Source organism: Oncorhynchus kisutch, linkage group LG13, assembly GCF_002021735.2.
Source record: "Oncorhynchus kisutch isolate 150728-3 linkage group LG13, Okis_V2, whole genome shotgun sequence".
Classification (NCBI taxonomy): domain Eukaryota; kingdom Metazoa; phylum Chordata; class Actinopteri; order Salmoniformes; family Salmonidae; genus Oncorhynchus; species Oncorhynchus kisutch.
In genome coordinates, this window is record NC_034186.2 from 72,845,238 (window position 1) to 72,858,862 (window position 13,625).

The window sequence follows — 13,625 nt, forward strand, 5'->3', positions numbered from 1 at the left end:
AGTATCTAACTCTCTCTATACAGTTCCCCTCCCATCTAGCTCTCTCTATAGAGTATCTAACTCTCTCTATACAGTTCCCCTCCCATCTAACTCTCTCTATAGAGTATCTAACTCTCTCTATACAGTTCCCCTCCCATCTAACTCTCTCTATACACTCTCTCAATGTAGTAGTGCACTGTGCACTGTAGTGACCACAGCAAACAATCAACCAGTGTGAATGTGCACTATGTTTTTATTGATTGCAGATTATAAAACACAACACTCCCCATAATGCACTTCAGCACGAAGTTGTTCGAACAACGACCTTGGGAAATGAAGATTTTTTTTGTCAAATGATGACATTGTTTCTTTTTGACGCTGTATTAACCCAATATCTACCTAACCTCTTCCATCTCCTACCCTCTGAACTCTGTGTGCTTCTGTGGCACACATCTCTTCCTCCATCTCTCTGTCATCCTCTTCCCTCGCTCCTCTAGCTGTCTATGGAAGACACCACGTCCATCCTGCCTCGTCTGAAGAGGAACAACTCCAATAACTATGGGATCGGTGCTCTGGCTAAGTCCTCACTGACAGGTGTGTCAGGTGTGTGTCTGTCCTGTAACTGGTAAACTGACCCCATGTCAGCTCCCGCCTGGACAGGCGCTGGAGCCAACATGGCCCCAGAGTGGGTTCCCCTGATTCACTTCCTCTCACCATAATGATAATACTCGTCAATGGCTGACCCCCCAGTCATTGGTGGAATAACACTTAAACCTAACGACAACCCTATAAGAAAATACAATACCCACAATACATTGTTATGTGGCTTGTTGAGTTAACAAGAGGTGAGTGGGAGGTGTAGTTGTTTGTCTGTTAAGTGGTTGTTAAGCAGCGTTGAACTACTCTAGTGTCTGTGTGATGTGTCTACTGTCTCTGAGTGTAGTCTGAGTTTGTGTCTGTGTGTTACAGTGTGTATAATTGTGTAATGTGCATTGTGCACTGCGCAGTGTGGTGCAGTTGTAATGTACAGTGAAGTCTATTGGAATGTAGTGAACTGCCAACTCATCATATATTGACTTGGACACATTAATTACTGAGCAAAGCCATAATGTAACCAGCAGACAGAATACAGACCGTCATGGTGGAACATGATTTCTAAAGTAGAGTGTCTTCCGCAGTGCACTGCATGCATCAGCTGAGGATGTCTTAACAGACACTGCAGGGGGAGTGGGGTTTCTGCTTAGCCAGCGCAGGCAGCTTAGCAGAGGTGTGAAAGCTATCATGTCAACAAGTCAACCTCTCATTACTGACACCCCTCTGGCCATCTCACCCCAATTAACTTCTTCTGTCCCATGATGCACCTCTCCCAGAGTAGACGTATCCATTTGCTCCTCCCTGTCCCCCACCATCCTCCTCGGTTCCACGCGTCATCTCATCTACATTATAAGCATCTCCTCCCTATTCATTTAGCCATGAATCTAAAGCATGTTCATTAAGCCGCTCATTTAACCACTCATCCAGAGGCCCTTATCAGCACCAGCTAAATACTGACAGGATCAGACAGACCTAAATGTGGAATAATAACATAATATCTCATCTGTTTCCTTCCCCCTCTCTCTCCAACCTGATGCCTGTCTCCTAACTCCCCCAAACTCCACATTCACCCCTTCTCTAAACCCCTTAATATCCCTCCAACCCTCCCTTAATCCACTGTCACCCTTCTAACCCTCCCCAATACCCGCATCAATCCCTACATCCCTCTTCACTTCTCCTCCCTCCCCAGGTGTGAATCGCTCCATGAAGGACAAGGTGACCAAGCCTACATCCATGGCCCAAGGCCGGATGGCACACATGATCGAGTGGCAGAACTGGGACATGTCTGTGGTGGGCCCGGGGGGTGTCTCCGTCCCACGCAAGTCCACGGCAGAGCAGGAGATGGAGAGACGGTTGGAGAGCGACGCCTACAGCGACCTCAGCGATGGGGAGAAGGAGGCTCGCTTCACCGCAGGTCAGAGGGGGGAGGGGAATTTGTCACTGTTAGAGATGACAGAAGCAATATGAGTGGTTGATGCTGATCTATACAACCAGGGTGGTGTTCAGAGGAAACCCTCACAAAATGAAGCCTTTAGGAAAAAGGGTTCTCATGTGTTGAACGCCACATCATAACCAGACTGGTTATAGGTCATCTAATCAGCATGGCATAACACCAGCCAAATATATCAATATTGGCCTAGGCAGAGCATAACCATAGATATTAAATAGACTACATAATAAATCTTTATTTAAATTAGCCATAGATATTAAATCATTAAGGTGCTGAGGGAAGGCAGCAGCCAACTGGGCCGTTACAATGACCCTGACTTACCCTCTGCACTCCAGGTATCCTGCAGCAGTTTGCCATCTCCCAGGCAACGCTCATGGCCTGGACCTCCATGGATGGAGAGAGCCTGAGGTCAGGGTCCAACCAGGGCAGTGTGGCCCACCTCAGCGAGGTTAACCAGGAGAGCATCACCAGCCGAGGTAAGGGACTACAAATATGGCATCTAAACCAGCATGTACCAGCCGAGATAAGGGACTACAAATATGACCTCTAAACAACCATATGTCAGTTGAGGTAAAGGACTATAAATATGGCCTCTAAACCAGCATGTCAGTCGAGGTAAGGGACTAAAAATATGCTTGACAAACTACAGTAGCACAAATCAACTAGGGCAACCAAGTTTAAGGGATAGTTTAAGGAGCTTAAATAGGATCCTGCACTGCGGAACCTTGTCTAAAATGTGCAGACAAACACGTTTCTGCATAGGCTTGAGATCAGGCAATGCTGGAGTGTAGTGTGTGGGCTACATTATGCATCATTTTGCTCAGTAACGAAGGCATCTTATTCCGTCTCAGCCTGGAGGGTTAACTCTGTGCTAATTTCAGATTCGCAAACACAGCCCGGGGGAATGCAAGACCAGGGATTTCAACTGTATAAATAGTCCACTTGGTCATTATTATTCCACATCGCTGTGCTGTCCGTTACAGTGCTCCTGTATTTCTCCTTCTCATGCAAAGAGGCGTTCAGACATGGAGACATGTTGAAATCATAATGTGGTTTTCTCCCTGTGGTTTGTTATTGAGAGATAACAAATGGCCTTGAGGCTGTGTGATGATCATTAGTTGAATCACAACTTCATGTAATTATATTGCCTGAAGTCAAATAACCGTAGGATGTTAGTATTAAACATGATTTGGCTGTCTCTGGATGTATTTTGACTGTTTTGAGTCATCATTAAAGTGATATGATGTGAGATTGCCGGCATGATGCTTGCTAACACTTAGCACCGCCATATCAACTCAGATCATGTATATACACCATTCCTCTATCTGAAACTTGTTTGGCCAATGTCATAAAGACGTGTCTGTGAATAAGTGTGATTTACCTCATCCTTTTGTGTTTGACAGCCTTTTTGTATATAACGGCATTGGCAACACACAAACTGATATATTCTTCCATTTATTTTCCTCCTTCGCACAAAATGGCTACCATACTTCAAAAGTTTTAATGTTGTTATCAGTCAGTGGGGGATATTAGTCGCCTTGTTCATCCGTAACAAAACCAGATTGGAATATGAGATGGCAAAAACTACCATGACTCACTCTTATTCATATCAGCCGTGGCTGAATTATATTTCATTTTAATGCAGGGCAATGGCTATACAGAATCATAATGCTGATGTATTGGACTACTCGGTGTAGCTACACTTGGTGTCTGTCTGGGGATTGTTCAAGTAAAGTCATTTTCTCAATTATAAATTTGGGTCTGAGAGGGTTGGGGTGTCCCCCAGGGATATCTTCAGGTTTCCTCATTCGGGAAAAGGCTGATGTCAGCATTGTAGATTTATTTGCAGTTTGATGTCCATGAGGTCCAATGTAGTGCATCCGTCAAGGACAATCTACCACTTATCCTGCCTCTTCACTCTTCTATTTTCTCATTCTTTTCATCCTCTCAGACCAGATATTGCACCACTCTTCTGCGGACATGTGGCCCAACACCTATGTCGCCCAGGGCCTCTACTGCCTCTCCTCCTCTGACGCCTGGGAGCCAATCAGCAACGAGCCCTCCGGAGTGGCCTCTCCCGCTGCTGGCTCCTACGTGATGCAGCAGGGCGGGACTTCCTGTGATGGGTATGATGGGAACGCGCTGCTGCAGCAGCAGCAGCAGCAGCAGTTCAACCTACAGCAGCAGAGTCAGCTCCAGCAGCTGCAGCAGCTACAACAGATACAGCACTACCAGCAACAGCAGCTCCTGTATCAGCAACAACAGGTGAGGAAAAACAACAGTCTAAAATGAGAGGAAAGCATTAACAATTTATTTCCATGGATAGACAATATTCATTCATGGTGTAGTCGGGTAGCTGACATTTTGTTTTTTAGTGTTTTTCTCTTTTTTCTCTGGGGTATTTTGATCGAGACAAGAATACTGAATTCGGCCTTTGATATGGTAATATCGTCAGAGATTCATTATTGTATCTCGCTTCTTAGTACAACACAATTACCCTGTCCCTTTCAATTCAACATTACGCTCAAAGGAAGAAACCCTTAACCACAGATCTAGGATCATATTTCCAGATTCTTTACTATTAGGGGGATAAACAAATATCTGATCCTGTATCAGTGGTGAAGAGGAACCTCTACCTACCTCCAGCTCCTCATTTTCTCGTCTTTCTCTCCACAGTCTCTGGAGCAAAGGCTGCACAGCGCCAACCACTCGTTGCAAGCCACGCCCAACAGCACCATCCATAGCCTTGCCCCTGCCACCCACGCCCCATTGGTGGACCTGTGGGGGGCGGGCCAGACAGGGTCCTATCACACTGATATTGGAGGGTACAACATAGGCGTGGCAGCGGTGGTGGAGGCGGCTTTGAATGTTCCGTCTGGGGATGAGGGGGCGGGGACAGAACATTCCCCTCTGCTGGAGCAGCAAGAGGAGGAAGATGAACTGAAGGTGAGCTCATATTAGGTCACAGGGTTATCAGGGCCCAGTTTAAAAAAAAAAATCTATCTGGACTTCGCCTATCGGATAGGATTAAATGCATAGAAATAAAATAAATAGAACGGGAGTCCACATTCAAGACAAGGATTCATCCATTCTATTCATTATATTTCTATGCATTTAATCCAGATCTATGATTTTTGAAAACTGCAGAGGTATATCCTTGATGCTTTAATATACAGTACCAGTCAAAAGTTTGGACACATCTACTCATTCCAGGGGTTTTCTTTATTTTTACTATTTTCTACATTGTAGAATAATAGTGAAGACATCAAAATTATGAAATAACACATATGGAATCATGTAGTAACCAAAAACGTGTTAAACAAATCAAAATAGATTTTATATTTCAGATTCTTCAAAGTAGCCACCTTTTGCCTTGATGACAGCTTTGCACACTCTTGGCATTCTCTCAACAAGCTTCATGAGGTAGTCACCTGGAATGCATTTCAATTAACAGGTGTGCCTTGTTAAAAGTTAATTTGTGGAAATTCTTTCCTTCTTAATGCATTTGAGCCAATCAGTTGTGTTGTGACAAGGTAGGGTGGGTATACAGAAGATAGCCCTATCTGGTAAAAGACCAAGTCCATATTATGGAGAGAAAAGCTCAAATAAGCAAAAAATAAATGACAGTCAATCATTCCTTTAAATATGGTCAGTCAATCCGGAAATTTGAAAGTTTCATCAAGTGCAGCTGCAAAAACCATCAAGCGCTATGATGAAACTGGCTCTCATGAGGACCTCCACAGGAAAGGAAGACCGAGAGTTACCTCTGCTGCAGAGGATAAGTTCATTAGAGTTACCAGCATCAGAAATTGCATCCCAAATAAATGCTTCACAGAGTTCAAGTGACAGACACATCTCAACATCAACTGTTCAGAGGAGACTCCGTGAATCAGGTCTTCATGGTCCAATTGCTGCAATAAAAAAAGGACACCAATAATAAGAAGAGACTTGCTTGGGCCAAGAAACACGAGCAACGGACATTAGACCAGTGGAAATCTGTCCTTTTGGTCTGATGAGTCCAAATGTGAGATTTTTGGTTCCAACCATGTTCCAACCGTGTCTTTGTGAGACGCAGAGTAGTTGAACGGATGATCTCCGCATGTGTGGTTCCCACCGTGATACATGGAGGCAGAGGTGTGATGGTGTGCTTTGCTGGTGGCACTGTCAGTGATTTATTTAGAATTCAAGGCACAAGTAACCAGCATGGCTACCACAGCATTCTGCAGCGATACGCCATCCCATCTGGTTCACGCTTAGTGGGACTATCATTTGTTTTTCAACAGGACAATGACCCAACACACCTCCAGGCTGTGTAAGGGCTATTTGACCAAAAATGAGAGTGATGGAGATGACCTAGCCTCCACAATCACCAGACCTCAACCCAATTGAGATGGTTTGGGATGAGTTGGACCACAGAGTGAAGGAAAAACAGTCAACAAGTGCTCAGCATATGTGGGAACTCTTTCAATACAGTTGAAAAAGCATTCAAGGTGAAGCTGGTTGAGAGATTGCCAAGAGTGTGCAAAGCTGTCATCAAGGCAAAGGGTGGCTACTTTGAATAATCTAAAATCTAAAATCCATCTACACATTTTTGGTTACTGCGTGATTCCATATGTGTTATTTCATAGTTTTAATGTCTTCACTATTATTCTACAATGTAGAAAATAGTCAAAAATAAAGAAAAACTATTGAATGAGTAGGTGTGTCCAAACTTTTGACTGGTAGTATATGACAGAGAGACATTTCCATCTGAACTCGTGAATACACCCTTGCTTTCTCCTCTCCATGGTCAGAGAATCATGTGGTATCTGTTATATTCAAAAAGTTTCTCTCTGAATGTTCTGTAAGTGTCATACCCTGACCAAGCCCCTGCTCTGTCCACTGAACAGGACGAGGAGGTGACACTCTGCATGGAGCCGGAGTCTGCCACTCTAACACAGAGAGATGAAGCCGTCACCTCGGGGGGCAGTAGTCCTGGGCAACGTAGTCCTGGGCAACGTAGTCCGGGGCGCAGTAGTCCAGGGCAACCAGCACAGCAAATCACAGAGCGGAAGGCCTCTGATGTCAGCTGTGGAGGCATCCAGATTCTGGAGGAGAAGGAAGAGAAGCAAGGGTCTGCTGTTGCTGCCATGGCAACCAACTGATCGACAGATTGCCCTGAGAGACGTGACAGACTGACCCTCAGCGTCAGGAATGACTGATCCTAATAATGAAATATTTATCAATAAATCTGTTCCTTTTCAGGTATCAAACACATTTTTGATGGGATATAAACTCTTGTGACCACTGAAGAGCAGAGGAGGAAGATTTGGAAACGGACTCACGCAGGGACAACAGCTGGTCCAACGGACAACTTTTTTTTGGAAGCCTTACATTCCCAGAGAGAAGGAGGAGGGAGGGATGAATAGAGGGAGGGAGAAAAGACTGAGCGAGAAAAAGGAGGTATGAGGGGATGATAAGAAGAAGAGGAGCAGCTGAGATTGAGACATTTGTATCAGGAAGAGGAAACGGAGGAGGAGGGAATTGAAACATGCATGCTTTTTAAACAAACGACTTTATCCAGTCAAAGGTCAAGGTCAAATATGATAATGATCATTAAATCTATAGTAATAAAACGTTATCATGACAACAATGATTTTCTAACAAAGAAAACAATCATGACAACACAAAAATCTATGTATAAGTGAATGATAAAAGAATATATATCAAAATCACTGTTTTTACAACACTATCTCTCAATGGGAGAACTACTCTGTTTACAGCTTACACTCAACACATCATATAGAATAATATCAACCCCATAACTTGAAGAATAGAAACACTCTAATGTTATACCCTCTCCTCTTATGTCATTCACATCTAGCATCCACAACACTTATAGACTAACTGCACGAATACAGAGCAACTTTAGTAGGTGGAGTTCATCATAACCCCCTAAAAATTACACCTATTCAATTATCCCCAAAAATGATTTAAATCCAAATTGGCTCTCTGCAACCTAACCACTGCAGTGAAATCTACTTGAACCCTCCTAACACAGTTAGAAAGACAACAATGTTACTATGTTGCTGTGTTCTCCAGATGTCCAAGGCACATAAAGGCTGCAGGCCTGTCCACCACACACACAGCACTGCACAGTTAAAGGAATGTACTGTACAGTAAGATAGTGTGCTTCCTACTCTGTCTTTCCGTATGTTTCTTCAGAATACTATGGAGTACCTGTCCTATAGTGAACTGTATAGACTTTGCACTGAACCTAGGACACGGCTGGTGCTGGGCCAGAGAAGACTCAGGGCATGGAGCTCCTTGTAGTCTGCTTGACTGTGCATCATGACTGACAGGTCCGTGTCATGGAGTGAATGATGAAGAGACAGAGCTGTAGTAGTGAATCCCTTTGCACTGATGCCATCCAACAGATCAGAGGCTGCCTTTGGACTCTGTCACACTTCAATGTCCTTGATTACTGTTCAGAAAGAGCTCTTAGCATCACCAAGAACCAAAACAGAACCACTAGACGAGATGGATTCTGAGCTGTTGTTCCAGGTTCCAAACTAGAGATGGCTGGAGGAAGAGGGAGTGCTCTGGAATGTTTTGGTACCAACAGAAAGAGGATTTAGATGTGCTTCTGTTTTAACCCAGATTGTTGTTTTGACGTCAGCTCTTGGGGACAATACCAAGCTTTTCTTTGTGGAGAAAAGATGAGGAGCAAATGTTTCTCTGAAAGGTTAGAGCTGTTTGAATTGGGTGCTGATTCTTAGAAGGGAAAAAACACATCTTCAAAATTGTAACTAATTAATGAGGAGCCAAACACAGGTCTCCTAAACGGCTTGTGGCCACGACTGTCATATAGATGTAAATACTAATGAGAGAGGATATACACCATCTCTCACAGTCCCCACTGCAACAGTTTCTTTATTTTCTACACGTCTCAGTCCCAGCTCTTTCCTTTGGGAATCTTCCTGAGCTCCCAAATGAAGCGTATTGCGTTTAGATTTGTTTCTATCACCACACAAGTAAAAGGACAAGGATAGTGGAATGTCAACATTGTAAATAGTGTGAACGTTAAAATATCGGATATCGGAATATTGCTTTAAAATAATGCAAAGGACCTAATTTGACTGGGTCTAAGGAGAACATTGAAGTAAATCAGGGAATAGAACTGAATAGTAGAACCAAACACTAGAACCGAACAGAACCGGTATCTTCCTGCTCATGGTGACTACAGCGATGGAGCAGAACTCTGCCTGAGTCGAGTGTGACGTTTGAGTTAGCGTGTGTATTTCCTGAAGAGGAAAGTGTGTATCCCAACGGAGGAATGGTAGTGAAGTTCAGAGACATGATAGAATAATGGAATTTTGGAGATACTGGTCTGGAATATCTGTGCATGTGTCACTAATAAAAACAACAACAATAGCAGTTATTATTAGTAGTAGTATTCTTATTAATATTATTCTTATTAATATTATTATTAATATTACTATTATTTGACGGAGAACAACCTTCTCCTTTCACTCTGATGATTGTGTGAAAAAAAAATTAAGATAGATAAAAGGTTTAATGACTTGAATTCATTCATTAATTGATTGATTATTTATGCAATATTGGGACAATGTTTATTTTTCTACTGAATGATTGACACGTCCTCCAGTATAAGACAGAATATGTGTGGTTGATGTAGAGCAGTTTCGTGTTGGTTGGGGCTCTCTCTGATCGGACAAACAGACAGTGAAAACTTCTGGAGGGCTACAATGTGGCCACAATTAATTGTAATCAGTTGTGTTAAAGCTGGGCTGGAACAAAACCCTGCACACACTGACTGCATCCCTCCAGGACAAGGGCTAGGGTTAAGGTTACCCACCTCTTCCCTGGAGCTGTCCATCATGAAACACACAATGATGTCATTTATATAGTCATAACCAGTCATGAAGATTCATGTCACAGCTGCCATGATCACCCAGGCAATGACAACGCAACCTCAACCACACAACTTCCTTTAGGCTACTAGTCATAAGTGTCCATCAGCTGTCATGACACGTATGACGTGTCTGCAAGACAGGATGCATATTGGTGTTAGAACTAACCAAGGCTAGGAGTCTATCCTGACCACGTCACCTGACCAGGATAGACTCAGTGTCCCTACTTCTAACAGATGGTTCTGGTGAGCTGCAACCTTGTGGTCTTCTTCAGTTTGTGTTATGCATTAGCCTTCACCTGTCTGTCTCAGACTGGCTCTGAGAGCTACAACCTACAGGATGTCTTTACCCAACCACTCTTATTCATTTATTTATTTAATGATTATTTGGGGGAAGGAATAACATGACAGCCTGTACATAGTTTATTATTTATTGTAGGTAAGTCTTTTTGAAGCAGTATTGTTCTGTGTGTTGTCCTTGGGACTTTCTGTAGTGATACAGTGCCTTGCGAAAGTATTCGGCCCCCTTGAACTTTGCGACCTTTTGCCACATTTCAGGCTTCAAACATAAAGATATAAAACTGTATTTTTTTGTGAAGAATCAACAACAAGTGGGACACAATCATGAAGTGGAACGACATTTATTGGATATTTCAAACTTTTTTAACAAATCAAAAACTGAAAAATTGGGCGTGCAAAATTATTCAGCCCCTTTACTTTCAGTGCAGCAAACTCTCTCCAGAAGTTCAGTGAGGATCTCTGAATGATTCAATGTTGACCTAAATGACTAATGATGATAAATACAATCCACCTGTGTGTAATCAAGTCTCCGTATAAATGCACCTGCACTGTGATAGTCTCAGAGGTCCGTTAAAAGCCCAGAGAGCATCATGAAGAACAAGGAACACACCAGGCAGGTCCGAGATACTGTTGTGAAGAAGTTTAAAGCCGGATTTGGATACAAAAAGATTTCCCAAGCTTTAAACATCCCAAGGAGCACTGTGCAAGCGATAATATTGAAATGGAAGGAGTATCAGACCATTGCAAATCTACCAAGACCTGTCCGTCCCTCTAAACTTTCAGCTCATACAAGGAGAAGACTGATCAGAGATGCAGCCAAGAGGCCCATGATCAATCTGGACGAACTGCAGAGATCTACAGCTGAGGTGGGAGACTCTGTCCGTAGGACAACAATCAGTCGTATATTGCACAAATCTGGCCTTTATGGAAGAGTGGCAAGAAGAAAGCCATTTCTTAAAGATATCCATAAAAAGTGTAGTTTAAAGTTTGCCACAAGCCACCTGGGAGACACACCAAACATGTGGAAGAAGGTGCTCTGGTCAGATGAAACCAAAATTGAACTTTTTGGCAACAATGCAAAACGTTATGTTTGGCGTAAAAGCAACACAGCCCATCACCCTGAATACACCATCCCCACTGTCAAACATGATGGTGGCAGCATCATGGTTTGGGCCTGCTTTTCTTCAGCAGGGACAGGGAAGATTGTTAAAATTGATGGGAAGATGGATGGAGCCAAATACAGGACCATTCTGGAAGAAAACCTGATGGAGTCTGCAAAAGACCTGAGACTGGGACGGAGATTTGTCTTCCAACAAGACAATGATCCAAAACATAAAGCAAAATCTACAATGGAATGGTTCAAAAATAAACATATCCAGGTGTTAGAATGGCCAAGTCAAAGTCCAGGAGGAATGGGAAAAAATTCAGTCTCTCGATGTGCAAAACTGATAGAGACATACCCCAAGCGACTTACAGCTGTAATCGCAGCAAAAGGTGGCGCTACAAAGTATTAACTTAAGGGGGCTGAATAATTTTGCACGCCCAATTTTTCCGTTTTTGATTTGTTAAAAAAGTTTGAAATATCCAATAAATGTCGTTCCACTTCATGATTGTGTCCCACTTGTTGTTGATTCTTCACAAAAAAATACAGTTTTATATCTTTATGTTTGAAGCCTGAAATGTGGCAAAAGGTCGCAAAGTTCAAGGGGGCCGAATACTTTCGCAAGGCACTGTAGACCTTGACCCCAGAGAGATTGTTCTGCTTCTTTGAAAGCACCAACATGGACCCAGAGAATGATACTACCTCAACGAAGATATTTTATAGATTCTTTTGACGATTAAGAACTTAATGAATTAATAAACTAATAACAAGAAGCCAAATGTATTTCCGTGGATGTTCCTGTTTATCGATTGTCTTTGTTGATTGATTGACTGATTGATTTCCAGTTGATTTCTTGTTATATATAATTCTACTGCCATCTTTCAACATGTAACTTTTTGCCTTTCTAGCCCTTGCTCTCTCTTTGTACCTGTTCTGTATATTTGTGTCTCTGTTTGTCTGAGTCTGTCTGTCCATGTAGTTGTCTGTTTTCTTGTTGGAAGAATCACTGCCTGAAAACATTGTTTAAAAAATCTGACAGATTGACCAAATTTGAGGCAAACAGACATTTAAAAAAAATGATGTAGTCAGTTGGAACTGTGTGGCACAGAACCCTGAGGTAAATACACTTGTATACAATTGGGTTGATTGAATGTTTTAATTTGAGATGATCAATGTAAACTGGCAAGACCAGTATATTAAAGCCCATACCTATGCATGCTTATGGGAAGGATGTGACAGGATGGTTCTTCCACGTGGTCTCCCCTCCCTTCCTCCTCGGCCGTAAACCTATATCTTTCTCTTTTCCTCCCCCTCTCTCTTTCCCCTGCACGAGCGAACACCCTCTTCCATCCCTTCCTCCTCTACTCCATTCTCGTTCTTCTCCCCTCCTCCCCTTCTCCCCTCCTCCCCACCTCCCCTTCTCCCCTCCTCCCCTTCTCCCCTCCTCCCCTTCTCCTCCCCTCTCCTCCCCTCCTCCTCTCCTCCCCTCCTCCCCTCTTACCTTCTCCCCTCCTCCTCCCCTCCTCCCCTTCTCCCCTCCTCCTCCCCTTCTCCCCTCCTCCCCTCCTCCCCTCCTCCCCTTCTCCCCTCCTCCCCTCCTCCTCCCCACCTCCCCTCCTCCCCTTCTCCCCTCCTCCCCTCCTCCTCCCCACCTCCCCTCCTCCCCTTCTCCCCTCCTCCCCTCCTCCCCTTCTCCCCTCCTCCCCTTCTCCCCTCCTCCCCTCCTCCCCTTCTCCCCACCTCCCCTTCTCCCCTCCTCCCCTCCTCCCCAAATAAAAGAAAAACTGTGGAGAAAGAGAAAATAAACTCACAAAGAGAATCCTGATGTGTATGTGTGTGGACGTCTTTGAACAGTGAGAAGGGACATTGTTTTTTATATTGTGAGGATGAGGAACGTCACCGAAAGCGTGCTTTTCTTTATGGTCAGTGAACATGGAGATGCAAAGCCTGCTGGGGCTTTGTGACGCAGTTCTTCTATCATGTTTCCATTCCCTCCCTGTCAACCCCAAACACACATTCTAGGTGTCTTTCATCCTGAATACATGACAGTGCATCCATCCTTCCTGCCTTCCTTCATGTATAGTAGTGTAGAAAACTTGCTGGTAGACATCAGGGATTACTTAAAGGAAGGATGGATAGATGTTTTAAGTACTGATATAGGGCCCCAGCCTGGGAGCCAGATCTGTTTCTTGTTCAACTTCTTTGTCAAAGCCATACCAAACATGACAACCACAGAAACAGCAGAAAGCTGTTATTGCCATGCTCCAAGTCCAATGAAATGTTACTGA

General features: G+C 43.6%; 1 protein-coding gene across 2 annotated transcripts in view; it reads left to right on the plus strand.

The window, feature by feature from the left end:
• LOC109887348 (uncharacterized) overlaps window positions 1-9,015 on the plus strand; it is a 55,730-nt gene extending 46,715 nt beyond the window's left edge. The window contains exons 3-8 of one of the 2 annotated variants that reach the window (XM_031787226.1): window positions 477-582; window positions 1,763-1,987; window positions 2,359-2,499; window positions 3,975-4,288; window positions 4,700-4,969; window positions 6,913-9,015. In XM_031787226.1, coding sequence (XP_031643086.1) covers window positions 477-582; window positions 1,763-1,987; window positions 2,359-2,499; window positions 3,975-4,288; window positions 4,700-4,969; window positions 6,913-7,167 — 1,311 coding nt within the window. In that variant the 3' untranslated portion in view covers window positions 7,168-9,015. The remainder of the gene's footprint in view (window positions 1-476; window positions 583-1,762; window positions 1,988-2,358; window positions 2,500-3,974; window positions 4,289-4,699; window positions 4,970-6,912) is intronic. The other variant, XM_031787227.1, reaches the window with a different exon arrangement.
• The last annotated feature ends 4,610 nt before the right edge of the window (window positions 9,016-13,625 follow it).